General features: G+C 50.0%; 1 protein-coding gene and 2 non-coding genes across 3 annotated transcripts; all 3 read right to left on the bottom strand.

The window, feature by feature from the left end:
• Window positions 1–3,214: 3,214 nt before the first annotated feature.
• Window positions 3,215–8,745, bottom strand: LOC148092675 (uncharacterized). The gene is made up of 6 exons (XM_087818735.1): window positions 8,543–8,745; window positions 7,785–7,823; window positions 6,672–6,730; window positions 6,309–6,388; window positions 3,693–3,797; window positions 3,215–3,616 (listed from the first exon to the last, which is right to left on the bottom strand). The coding sequence occupies exons 2-6, from the start codon at window positions 7,814–7,816 to the stop codon at window positions 3,491–3,493; spliced, it is 402 nt and encodes a 133-aa protein (XP_087674861.1). The 5' UTR covers window positions 7,817–7,823; window positions 8,543–8,745; the 3' UTR covers window positions 3,215–3,490.
• Window positions 4,548–4,681, bottom strand: LOC148092676 (small nucleolar RNA SNORA71). Its single transcript, XR_015714883.1, has one exon. It is a non-coding gene; the product is annotated as a small nucleolar RNA SNORA71 (small nucleolar RNA).
• On the bottom strand, window positions 5,978–6,110 carry LOC148092677 (small nucleolar RNA SNORA71). Its single transcript, XR_015714884.1, has one exon. It is a non-coding gene; the product is annotated as a small nucleolar RNA SNORA71 (small nucleolar RNA).
• Window positions 8,746–12,911: the final 4,166 nt, after the last annotated feature.

Raw genomic sequence — 12,911 nt, forward strand, 5'->3', positions numbered from 1 at the left:
TTGTTGGGCCACCTCAGAAGTACCCTGTGAAGGTTTTCCTCAAGTCCAGAAGACTTAGGGTGACTCCTGCGTCAGATACAACAATAATAAGAGACACTTGATATTTTGGTGTTGGCTGCAACAGGCCTGTTGTCTCTGTACATGTCAGGTTCACAAGTTCAATCCTCAAGACTGTCAGTTTAGATGGGGAAGACAGTAACTTAGCAAGACTGGGTGTAATAGGCAATGATTTGAAGCATATGGAGGGAATAGTAAAATATCCCAATTTCCAGTTTTCTAGTACAAACAAGCATCTGACAGCCTGGTATACTCATGCTATTTATGAAATCAGCCTGCAACATTGTTCAGCACTTAATACACCAGGAAATGGAAAACGAGCTGAGTCACTCATTAGAAGTGAGACAGGTCCCTTCATTTCTCTGAGCCTTGGTTTCCTCATTTATAAAACAGAGGATAATTAAATCTACTTCATTGGGTTGTTGTGAAGATTAAACAAAGTAATTATATATAAAGGTTTACTTATTACAGTGCACGGCATTTAATAACAATTCAATCAATGGTAGCAATGCCTAACACCAGCCCCACCGGGATGTCTGCAAATTAGCAAAAAGTATTCACGGTGTCACATTAACAGATGAGCCTGTCATAATGACATTATATATTTGTTCTTCATTTTTAACTATCAACTAGCTAGACATGCTCATCAAATATAAATAGATGACATTTATTGAACACTCGGTATGCGGCAGGTACTGCATTATGCAATTAATGTGCGGCATTTTATTTAATCCTTACTATTTGGGGTAGGTGCTATTCTGGCCAAATTACAGAGCCAGAAGCTGAGGTTTCAAGAGGTAAAAAGAACCTGCTCCAGGCTCCATAGCAGTTAAGGGACATCAGAATTCTACAGGCTCTTAATGATTTCACTAGGCTGCTTCCCAGTGCTGGTGGAGTTAGGTGTCCTGGTGACATGGCAGTTGTAGTCATGGGACAGAGAGGCCTTGGGGAGCTATTCCTGGTGCACACCATCAAGGCCACGGCTGGCTTCATTCCTCATCCTTAAAGGCTGATTGAGCTCCTTGCATGTGTCAGTAACTATGCTGGTAACACCCTTTAGGCTGTTATGAGCAGAGACTCATTAAGCTCCCTCTAGTAATGGCACAATTGTGGTGAATGTAAGTCTCTTAAAAAGAAAAGGAAGACAGGAATTTTGGTCACGTGGCCACGCCTTATAAAATTCAAGAAAAGTTGAACCCCCAGGCCTCGTGGCAAGTCTGAGTGCTGCTCATAGCCAGGGCTGGTAGAGTACTAACGTGGTTTGGAGACTGAAGTACCATCCTCCCCCTGTAAGGGTTCTAGAAATGGTTCTCTCACCTGCAACAGAAGCTCAACACACTGCACTGCTGGACTTTGCTGCTAAAGGGACTCAGTTCCTGTCTCTTTCTGTGTCTGTTCTGCAACCTGTTACTCAGGCTCTTGATATACTCACAACTCTCCAAGAGGAAAACCTGCCTGGCTTGGTTATCACTGCTCTTGGCCTAGACCAAGGTCATGGGTTAGGCCTGCCCTTGGATAACTGGGCTTCCCCAGCCCACTGAGCTGTGGATGGGGGGAGAGAGAGCAAGGGGGCTGTAGAGCTGACCTCAAGACATGCACAGCCTGGGCTAACTAGCTAATCCCAACTTGATGGGCTGTCACCCTCACCATATGGCAGATGTTCATAATCAGGTGCAGCTCTGCCGCGGCCTCAGAGGCCTCGAGTCTCCTCACCCCTACTCTACCACCAGTTCCCGAGGCAAGCTCCCTCCATCCCAGGTCCAAACTGTGATGAAGGCTGCACAGGCTGCCCTGAACACCCAGAGGTGAGAGTCCCTCCCTTTACTCAGATCACACCTCCCAGGGGAGGCCTTCCTTGTCTATTCAGCTAAAACTGTCACTCTTCCTGCCAGCCCCCAGACTTCCTGCCATTTCCCTGCTTTACTATTATTTTCCTTAGCCCTCTCTAGCATATTCGACGTTTTAATACTTTATGGTATGTCTCTCTCCAAAATGTAAGCACCATGAAGACAGGAATTTGCTTTTCCTTTTGTTTACCAGTTCCTAGAATTGTGCCTGCACGTAACTGAGACTTGGTATGAATGAAAGGAAGGGCAGGAAATCCAGTCTGGGTGGAGGTTTAGCCAGGGAAGGCTTCCTGAAGGAAGTGACCCAAACTGAGTCAGGCCAGCGTCTGAAAAGGAAGATGCATGCAGGCCAGGGAAAGAACAACCCGCCCAGCACCTGAAGTAGTAGAGTGGCTGGGCCCATGGTGCTTGTGGGCAGTGATGCATGGCGAGGGTGGACAGGCAGAGCACTGATGCAGGAGTTGGAATAAGCGGAATTGTCAGGAGAGCAAACGGTCTGGGAAGGAAGGAAGGAGAGGGGCAGGGCAGAAATAAGGACCACTGTCGAGCTGGTGGGACAAGGAGACCCTCCAGACCCCAAGAATGCTTCCCGCTGATAGAGGCCATCAAGGTCCTGAATTCACAAAGGCCGGCCTGACCACCTGGTTTCCACTTCAGCCCAGTCAAGGTGATTTCAATGTCCATGGATGGAGTAGACAATCAACTCCTTCCTTTCCTCCACGGCCTTTGGGAGAGGCACTCTGTGTGGACCCTACCTGAAACACGAGGACAAAGTAACACGTACCCACAGGGTGGTGAAGCACATGCATGCTTAGCATGTCTGCGGTTAGTGTTACCAAGTCTACCTCCTGGTAAGAGTAACAGTAGCCGACACCTGGCCTTTTGCTTACCACTTCCTCAGAGCTCTCCCAAGGGCAGCTGTTCCTTGCACACCCCACTCCCACCCCTGCTCAAAACCATCTCCCTAAATCCCCCCGGTATACTTTCACCCTGGGCTAGAAGCACCCGGCATTCCTCGGGACCTCAGCCCGACTGTCTCTGTGTCCACACCACCGTCACCCTCTTTTCCGGAGCCCTGGCCCAAACATCCTGCAGCCAGCAATGCTAACAGTTCTCTTTTCTCCTAAACTCGAGCCCCCCAGAAGCACTCAGGGTTGTTCAACCCCTAGCCCCTAGGTGAAGCCTCAGGAACGTGCTAAGCGGAAAATCTCAAGGCCTGAAAACTGGAAGATCTACCCCTGCGACGCACTTTCTCTATACCCAGCCTCGCTGGCACATGGAGGTATCCATTTAAAATAAGGAAAAAAAGAACAAACAGAAAACAAGCAGCAGGGGCGCTTCAGGGTTTATTGAGGTAGGCAAGGGACAATGATGCACAGCACAGAAAACTTCAACAGGACATTTCGGTTCCAAAAAGTTACACAAGCGGTAGTCAGGGGGGCACGGAGGACACTGGATGGCCTGGCCCAGACGGAGGGAAACCAGCTGTTCTGGTCCACAGTGCTCTGTAGCACCTGCTGGGGAGAGGCAGAGCCAGCGGAAGGTCTCCAAGTCTCCAGAGGCCCAGGGCTTTCCCTCTGCCCAGCTCACTCAGAGGGAAAAGCCTTACATGTCATGCTGAGGTAATGGGGCAGGAAGGTCTGCGATGCATCACGTGGCCGCATCATTCTCACTCTGCTACGCCAGTGTCCATGATCAACCCCCAAAATAACCTAAAGGAGAAAATCAAATGAGCCCGGCAGCCTAGAATTTCCACCTCAGAAACACAGGCCCTTGGCTTAAACTCACCATGAGGCGGCCCCTCCGGGGAGCTGTGACCCAGGTCACCATCTTGAGGGTGCTTCCATCCCCTTGGGACTTCCTCCAACAATCTCCAGATCGAGAGCAGCATCCCTAGAGTGATGAGAAGGCCACGGAGCAGGAGGTCACAACAAGTATTTGGTCTCCAATGTTATTTCATCTTTCTTCAAGGGGGTATCAGGGAGAATGCCCCCAATAAAGCACAAATGAGCTGCCAGTTGCTTTTTCACACCAAACTCAACTCAAAAAGGAATCTCAACGCTCCCAGAGAAGAGCCAAAATGAACACTGTCTGGAAAAAACAGGCCTCTTCAGGACAATAGATCAGATGTAGTAACTGGCAGAGAGACAGCTAGAGAGCTTGTCTGTAGGGGCTCCTCACACTAAGGCCCCACCACATGGTGTTGGGAGCAAAGGCCACCCCAGCAGCCACGTGTACACACTGTCATTACTTGCCTACACAGGTCTTCCCAGGTACGTATGCTCACCCCAGTCTCAAAACTGTCCTTGTGTGTTGTTCCCTTCTCCTTAAATACCTTCCTATTGCCCATCACACACCACTCTTTCAAGGGCCTGCTCAGGTCCACCACCTCCAAAGAGCTGCTTCCTTTTGAAAATTTTACGCAGTCACTATATACCACCCAACACTGCACTTATTCATTATGCATAACTCATCCTTGCTCCTTACACCCTAAAGTGTCTAAACCTTGACACAGACATAGCCTGGCTCCAACAACAGGGGGCCAAGCTGAGAAAGGCCAACCTAAAATGGCTCCTGCCATTGACTCTCACACAGTGGTCCACAATGCCCGAGAGCAGAAAGCATTGGCTTCAGAGGCAGGAGTGTGTGAAAGCGTCAGCATTTGAAAGGGATAGGTGTGCACCCTCCAAACACGGGAAACTGCTTTCAACAATTCCTCTCCCTGCATTGTGCATGACCAGGGCACCAACAGCCCGTGATCACTTTTGACTGCAGGTGCGTACAAGGGCAGAGAAAGACCCAGGAAGAGAAGCGGGTGCCAGTGGCCTGTGGAATAGGCTGTCTCAAAAAATGACCCAGTCAAGCACAGGACCCCGGGAGTGGCCATTCTTTATTGTGAAAATCCCATAGAACCTCCTTGCCAAGGGGAATCAAAGAGAAGTCACTTTGGGCAAAAACATTGGGAAAACACTAGGTTTAGATATGATAGGCATCATGTGGTCTTAAGTACCACAAAAGTCACCTCTATCATAGCTTTGTTTTTCAAATGAAGAAAATAAGGCTCTGGCCTAGCCGGTGTGGCCCAGTGGTTGAGCATCATCTCATGTACCAAGAAGTCACTGGATGGATTCTTGGTCAGGGCTGGATCCCCAGTAGGGGGTGTGCAGGAGGCAGCTGATTGATGTTTCTCTCCCATCAATGTTTCTCTCTCTCCCTTCTTCTCTCACTAAAAATCAATAAAAACATATATTTTTAAAAAGGGTCTGAATAGGACACTGACTGAGAAGGAAGCAGGAGGAGATTAAAGCCCAGGGACATGGGTCTCTCATGCCTAGACCCACCCATTTTCCCTGACATGCTTCTGCTCCTGCTCCAGGGAGGGTGGGCAGATACGCCAGAGAAGGCTCATTATTCAAGAGGCGCTGTGGAGGCACCAGTCTGCAGCAGCTGCTGAAGGCATAAGGGCCAGATGTGATCTAGTCTGGCTGGGGCTGGGGTGGCGAGCAGATCTGGGGACTCATGGATGCTACTTTCACCTCACCTCTCTGCTCGCTCCCTTACACCTTCACCCAAAGCCCCTGGGAATACACACGACCGATGACTGTACTGGATGACCAATACTCCAGAAAATGGATCAGCCATTTTACCTCAAGGACACTGGGGCCTAGAATGTTTCTGACATGACAACTCCCATGACGCCTCTGCACACAGTGGACTCATCTGCAACAGACAAGAAACCACAATTGAGCACCCTACTTGTCCTGCTCACAGTAGCTGCCAGATAGAAAACATTCCACAAATGTTGACAGTAGTTAACTCTAACGAGATGGTGGATGGCCTCTAGCAGGGTAGCCAATGCGGTAATGTGTAGTTCATCAGTGATAGGCTGAAAAGGATGCCAAGGCCACGTTTAAAAGGGTGTATATGACTGACTGGCAGCAACTATGCTGGGCACTGAGGTGAACTTACACAGCACACATAGCCTGGTTCCCAACAGTAGGGCAGAAAAGTGGAAGCCCCAACAATGACACCAATTCACACATGACAGCCCCCAAGGCCCTGGAGGCCCAAGGTGTGGGAAAACTCCAGAAGTGGAAGGCGAGGATGTTGACTCTCCAAACATAGGACAGCCCCTTCCGCATTTCCTCTTCCTGCACTACCAAGGAGCAGGACACAGGCAGTCCACAATCACTTCCGAACGCAGGGGCAGAAAAGGAAGGCCAATGTCAGAGGCCGGGAGCAGTCAGTTGAGCATTCTCAACAGTCCCAGAGAGGGTAGAACTGGGGGCCAGGACAAAGCCACCTTACCTCTTCTCTATCTGCTTCCAGACTATACCACACCCAGAGAACCTCCATGCACCTTGTAGCATGCAAGGCCCCAGATCTCCAGAAAACAGACCTCACCTTGGGAGCACCGTGGTCCAGGCACTTCCTGACAGGATGAAGACACTTCTCGAGGGCCCCTCTGCATCGAGCTGCCTCCTCTGAAATAAACAAGCAGCCCTGGGTGAGCACCCTAGATGTCACCTGATCACAACAGGTCCTGATAAGCACATGCCAAGCATCTGGCACAGAGGCTAGCAGCTTCAGAAATATGGGCTGTCCTTACTAACCCACAAGGCACACTATTGTCTCATGAACTGAAAAGAAGTTTACAACTCCACATGAGACAACAGATCTGGCACAGAGGGGTTTCCAAATCATCTTCCAGAAGCTGGATCTTGAACAGGATGTGGAATCCAGGACAGGTTTGGGAGTGTGCAGCACCTGATAGGCAGCGCCCGGCGTGGGTGGAGAGGGTGACAGAACAGGAGCACCTCAGTTGCCTGTGAAGGTAAGGTCAGATTTCTATCTATACCAGCCTTGTCTGATTCCATTCCTGCTCTGGTTCCTGGCACATAACTGCAGGCCATGAGGAAACTCCTCCCCTGGTGGGCTGGGCTCCATCTCATGCCAAGGGCCTACTGGCCAACAGGAATAACAATTCCAAGAGGAGGGAACACAGAGGAAGCGCCCTCGCCTCCTCCAGGCTGGCCGATCCTCCACATGTGATGAGCCATGCCACCTTAAAAGGATGCATCTCCCCTTCCCTTCACTCCTGATAGTCATTTGTTCCACAGCTGCTGAACACTGGGTACCTGCCATGCACCGAAGCTAAGGAGAGGCAAGACTCAAGACACTGACCTCAAGACCACAGCAAAGAGAAGAAAAAAGACAAGAAAACCAACAATTTCCACCACGTATGATTAGTGCCCTCATCTCCTGTCAAGCCACTTTCCAGACTACATCACAGCAGGGACCCTACATAACTAAGGACCTGACCAGTGGAGAGAAGGGAGGCAGACGTGGCTTCCTGCAGGGCAGCCCTTGGTGAGAAACAGCCCAGTTAGTGGCTCCACAACCAGCACACAGGCCCTTGAGACCCAGCCCATGCTTCACCTTTCACGTAAGGATTGTATCTCCCTTTACCAGAAAGTCCACAGGAACTTCTGGTAAAACTACTCCAATTTTTCATTCACCCCACAAATACGTTGTAAGGACCTACTACTATAGGCCCGACACTGTGGGTTCAAAAATAAAGAAAAAGACAAGGCCTCTGTCCCCTCAACAGCTCTGCAGTTTCCCTGCCTGAAGGAAGAGGGAAGGCAGGAGAAGCGAGAAACTTACCCAAGGTTACAGCGCTAGGGAGGGGCTGGGCCAGGATCTGAACCTTTCTGGCCTCAAACCCGGCCCATCTACACCACCAGCCTCCTCCTGCACAGGGCCTGGCCAGGCAGTTCCCAGAGTCCAGGGGCCCCAGGGCCACCCCCTCTGCAAAGACCACAAGCCCGGGGTCAAGGTGCTCGGGAGCAGCGGCACTCACCCAGGGGACAGCCTCACCTCTGACGGCGGGGCGCCTCAGGCAGCGTCATCGGGGTCCTGGGGAGAAGGGGCGCGGCTGCTGCAGAGCCCCAAGGCCGCCCGGGGGAGAGTGGTCCCGTCGCCCAGAGCCCAAGGCCGCCCAGGGGAGAGTGGTCCCGTCGCCCAGAGCCCAAGGCCGCCCAGGGGAGAGTGGTCCCGTCGCCCAGAGCCCCAGGCCGCCCAGGGGAGAGTGGTCCCGTCGCCCAGAGCCCCAAGGCCGCCCGGGGGAGAGTGGTCCCGTCGCCCAGAGCCTAAGGCCGCCCAGGGGAGAGTGGTCCCGTCGCCCAGAGCCCCAAGGCCGCCCAGGGGAGAGTGGTCCCGTCGCCCAGAGCCCAAGGCCGCCCAGGGGAGAGTGGTCCCGTCGCCCAGAGCCTAAGGCCGCCCAGGGGAGAGTGGTCCCGTCGCCCAGAGCCCCGAGGCCGCCCAGGGGAGAGTGGTCCCGTCGCCCAGAGCCACGGGGGCGCGAAGCCTCGGCGGGGAAAGGGGAAGGGGCGTCAGTGCGGGGCAGCGGGCGGGATCCCGTCTGGGGCCTGGGCGCGCCCTGGAGTTGAAAGCGCAGCCAACCTGCCTGTAAAACTTCCCCGTGTTACCCCAGGGACAACGAGTTGGGGGTCAGAAGGATACTTTGTAGGCAACCGACGAGTGGCTTTGGGGGATTCACGTGCCGGGAGTCGGAGGTGGTGGGGGGCAGGGAACATCAGGGGGCCCAGACGCCCCCCAAGCCGGGGGTCACCCACCGCCCCGCACGACTCGCGGCGGACTTCGGGCCCACGGGCCGCCGGGTGGGACGGACGCCCGCACCCGCTCGCTCCGAAGCAGCGCTCCGGGCCTCAGTTTCCCCTCCTGTCGGGCGCAGGTGGATGCACGCCGGCCCCAGAGGCCGCCGGGGGTCCCCAGGCAGCGTGGCCGGGCAGCGACTCACCCGGGGCGACAGGGCCCGCGGCGGCGGGGTTAGAGGGGCGGCGCGAGAAGACGGGGGCGGCCCTGGGCGACCCCGACGGCCCCGCGAGCTAGACACGCCCCCCCCGCCCGGCGCCGGCGGAAAGGCGGCGGGGCTCGGGCCGCAGCGCAGAGCGGCGCAGAGCGGCCCCCGCCGAGCCGTGGCCTAGTGCCCCTAGCGGACGGAGGGGGAAAGCTGGCCCGCCCGAGCCGCGCGTCCCTGCATCTTCCCACCGTCCTGCCGGCCCTTTCGCCTCTCCCCCCTCCATTCTTCCCCTCCTCCCTCTAGCCATTTATCCAGAGAACGTTTACGGAGCACCAGCTTCCTCACCCATCCATCCCCCCACCCACCCATCCATCCCTCCATCCATCCCTCCATCCCTCCATCCACCCATCCATCCATCATCCATCCCTCCATCCCTCCATCCCTCCCTCCTTCCATTCCTCCCTCCCTCCCTCCCTCCACCCACCCAGCCAGCCACCCACCCCTCCCTCCCTCCCTGCCCCCCTCCCTCCACCCATCCATCCATGCTCTCATCCTCTCTTCACCTAGACTCCCGTCCATCCAGAAAATCCATTGAGCAGCTGCTTCATATCATCAGGGACTGAGCCAAGCATTGGAAATAAAGAAGATAGATGTGGTCCCCTGACTTTGTTGGTTGTAGTCTAGTGGGGATAATAAACAAATGAGCCAGAAAATGTAATAATTAAAAATCATGACAAGTTCTCAAAAAAAAAAAAATATGTAAAGTCAATGAAATAAAAGCAGAAACTAAAATGGAATAAAATGAGTAGAACCATACTCAGAGCAACACAGGCAAACAACTGTAGGGAGCATAGTATAGTCAGAGCAAAGAGTAAAAGGTTCAAGAACAATATATTTGATTTTTGCCCATAACACTTAAAATTTAGGTAAAATAAACACATTTCTAGAACATATTTAACAAAATTACCTTAAGGAAAAACAGAAAAGCTCATCTTATAACACTTGTAAAAACTGAGTTGGTAGTTAATGATCTCCCAATAAAGAAAACATCATACCCAGGTGTCTTTATAGGTAAGTTCTACAAAATATTTTAGTCGTATATGGTCTCCCAGATAATAGAAAAAAAAGGGAACAGTTCTTGGTTCACATAACAACCATGATCCGCAAATTAGACATGGTCAATAAAAGAAAATTACTGGCCAAGTCACTTGTGAAAGTAGATGTAAACATTCAAAACTATATTGGGCCTGGCCGGGCGTGGCTCAGGGGTTGAGCGTCAACCTGGGATCTAGGCAATCAGGGTTCGATTCCCGGTCAGGGCACATGCCTGGGTTGCGGGCTCGATCCCCAGTGGGGGACGTGCAGGAGGCAGCTGATCAATGACTCTCTCATCATTGATGTTTCTATCTCTCTCTCCCTCTCCTTTCCTCTCTCTGAAATCAATAAAGATATATTTTAAATATATATATATATATATATTGGCAAATTTCAGGTGGAAGCAACTTTGGTCAATGGTGACAGGTGGATGGAAGACCCAGCCCAGATTTGATGACCTTCAGGCTCCTCCTTCTTTCCGCTGCTATTGCAGGCTCTCCACCCACTGCCTTCCTGGGTAAGGCCTGCCCAGTGAAGTCATGCAGGAAGGAGACAGGCCTTGGCCAAGCATTCCAAACACTGGCAAACCACAGAGAGGGACCTGTGACTGCTCAACAGCTCCCAACCCATTGATGAGATGAGAGACTTTGGAGATGGGTGACTCCTCCCACAGCTACAGAAAGGGTGGAAGTGGTTCTTTAGCCTGAAGAGTAACTTTGAGAATTGAGAGCTCGAGTGCCAAAGGTTAAGGGGTGCATTTCTTAGAAAGCCTCCTACTTGAAAGCCTTTCTCTTGTTCTAATGAACTTGCAGAAGTTTCACCAGCACAGGTTCACTTATCTTCTACTTGACCAGATGAAGCTTGGGGAGGAAATCCCCCCAAATGTTGCCCTTCAGAGATATTCACAAGGGTCTTATTAGAAGGACCCACTATTTAAGAATTAGAATGGGCCCTGGCCTGTTTGGCTCAGCGGTTAGAGCGTCAGCCTGCAGACTGAAGGTTCCCAGGTTCGATTCCAGCCAAGGGCACGTACCTCGGTTGCATGCTTGATCCCTGGCCCTGGGGAGCTTGTGGGAGGCAACCAATCGATGTGTCTCTCTCACATTGATCTCTCTCTCTCTCTCTCTCTCTCCCTTCCACTCTCTGAAAAGCAATGGAAAAAATATTCTCTAGTGAGGATTTAAAAAAAAAAAAGAATTAGAATGGGATTTTTAAAAACCCCTTTAGGATGGTAGAACTTAGGGTCACTCTGTTATTCCAGAGAAGGCATGCTAGGAAAACATCAAGTGTTTATGATATTCAGCCAAGCATCCCCAACATCTGCTTCTCAACCAGAGACTATGAGTTGGCCAGCACACAACCTGCACAACCATATATGGCAGTCCTGCCTGCTCTCAGTTTTGGATGATGGATGGAGATGTGCTTCAGAGTAAACCCAGGACATCTTCCCCTATTTTGTATGGACTTCTGACTTTACATTCACTGTGTTTCTTGCATACAGAATTCTTGCCAATATTTTTAAGGATGTTTACGTCTACATTCACAAGTGACTTGGCCAGTAATTTTCTTTTATTGACCTTGTCTAATTTGTGGATCATGGTTGTTCTATGAACCAAGAACTGTTCCCCTTTTTTTCTATTATCTGGGAGACCGTATACGACTAAAATATTTTGTAGAACTTACCTATAAACACACCTGGGTATGATATTTCTTTATTGGGAGATCGTTAACTACCAACTCAATTTTTACAGGTGTTATGAGTCACCTTTTCTATTTTTCCTTAAGGTTAAATAAGGTTCTAGAAATGTGTTTATTTTACCTAAATTTTAAGTGTTATGGGCAAAAATCAAATATATTGTTCTTGAACCTTTTACTCTTTGCTCTGACTATACTATGCTCCCTACAGTTGTTTGCCTGTGTTGCTCTGAGTATAGTTCTACTCATTCTATTCCATTTTAGTTTCTGCTCTTATTGCATTGATTACTTCAGTGCCTGTTTTTTTTAGCACGTGTCATGATTTTTAATTACATTTTCTGGCTCATTTGTTTATTACCCCCACTAGGCTACAACCAGCAAAGTCAGGGACCACATCTGTCTTTGCTTGATGGGTATAGGGTTTCAGTTCTGTAAGGTGAACAGAGTACTGGAGATCGATGGTGGTGATGGTTGTGCGACAATGTGAATGTGCTTGATTACTGAACTGAATATTTAAAATGGTCAAGATGGTACATTATGCGTATTTTAAAATTTTTAAATGGTAAAATAATACATTAAAATATACCATAAGTTTTTTTAATAGTTATTTTTTTTATAGTAAGCTAGTTTAATCAATTTTAGTTATCATTATCATCATTTTATAAAAACTAATATCCATTCATAACTTTAAAAAATTCTTAGAATTCTAGAGATAGAATATACATTGTATGCTATCAGCCAATATTTTACATAGTGGTAAAATCACAGAAGCCATCTCCTATTTTTATCCTGGAAGTCCCAGAAAAATAGCCAGGGATGTCTAATGGCCTTGGCTAGGAAAATCCAAGGTCTTTTTTTTTTTAAATCTTTTTTTAATTTTTATGCTCACCTGAGGATATGGGTTTTTGTTTGTTTGGTTTTTAAAATCGATTTTTAGAGAAAGAAACATTGATTGGTTGCTTCCCATATACACCCCAACTGGGGATCAAACCCACAACCGTTTGGTATACAGGAAGATTCTCCAACCAACTGGCCCCCCAGCCAGGGTGGAAACTCAAGGTCTTAAGCCAGGAAAATTTAAGTAATTAGCCGCAAATATCTGTTATTTAGTTAGCAAGGAAGGTCCAAAGTTATTGTTAATTAATTACCCAGATTCATTAGTCAAGAAGGTTGTTTTCAAGGGTCGTTGATCATGGGTAGAAGGAGAGTCCAATCTCACTGCTGAGGTTATTGGTCTGTATCTAGTACTCCATTCTCCAGGACACAGTTCTGCCACTTTTTGAAGGGGGAGGGCCACCACATCTCATGCCTGTCCACATGGCAGAGGCCTGAGTCATCTATACTACTACTGAGCCCACATTGATTCCTTCTACAGAGCCAGTGGCCTTCAA

Source organism: Miniopterus natalensis, chromosome 7 (genome assembly GCF_054644295.1).
Source record: "Miniopterus natalensis isolate mMinNat1 chromosome 7, mMinNat1.hap1, whole genome shotgun sequence".
In the NCBI taxonomy this organism is placed as follows: Eukaryota; Metazoa; Chordata; class Mammalia; order Chiroptera; family Miniopteridae; genus Miniopterus; species Miniopterus natalensis.

Bases quoted from the DNA above. Each gene is read 5' to 3' on its own strand.
- LOC148092675 (XM_087818735.1), bottom strand. From the start codon at position 7,816: ATGACGCTGCCTGAGGCGCCCCGCCGTCAGAG. The intron at 6,389-6,671 runs GTGCTGCACACT...TGTTTATTTCAG, and splicing joins CGCCGGGCGCTGCCTATCAG to AGGAGGCAGCTCGATGCAGA. The intron at 3,798-6,308 runs GTGAGGTCTGTT...TCATCACTCTAG, and splicing joins TGGACCACGGTGCTCCCAAG to GGATGCTGCTCTCGATCTGG.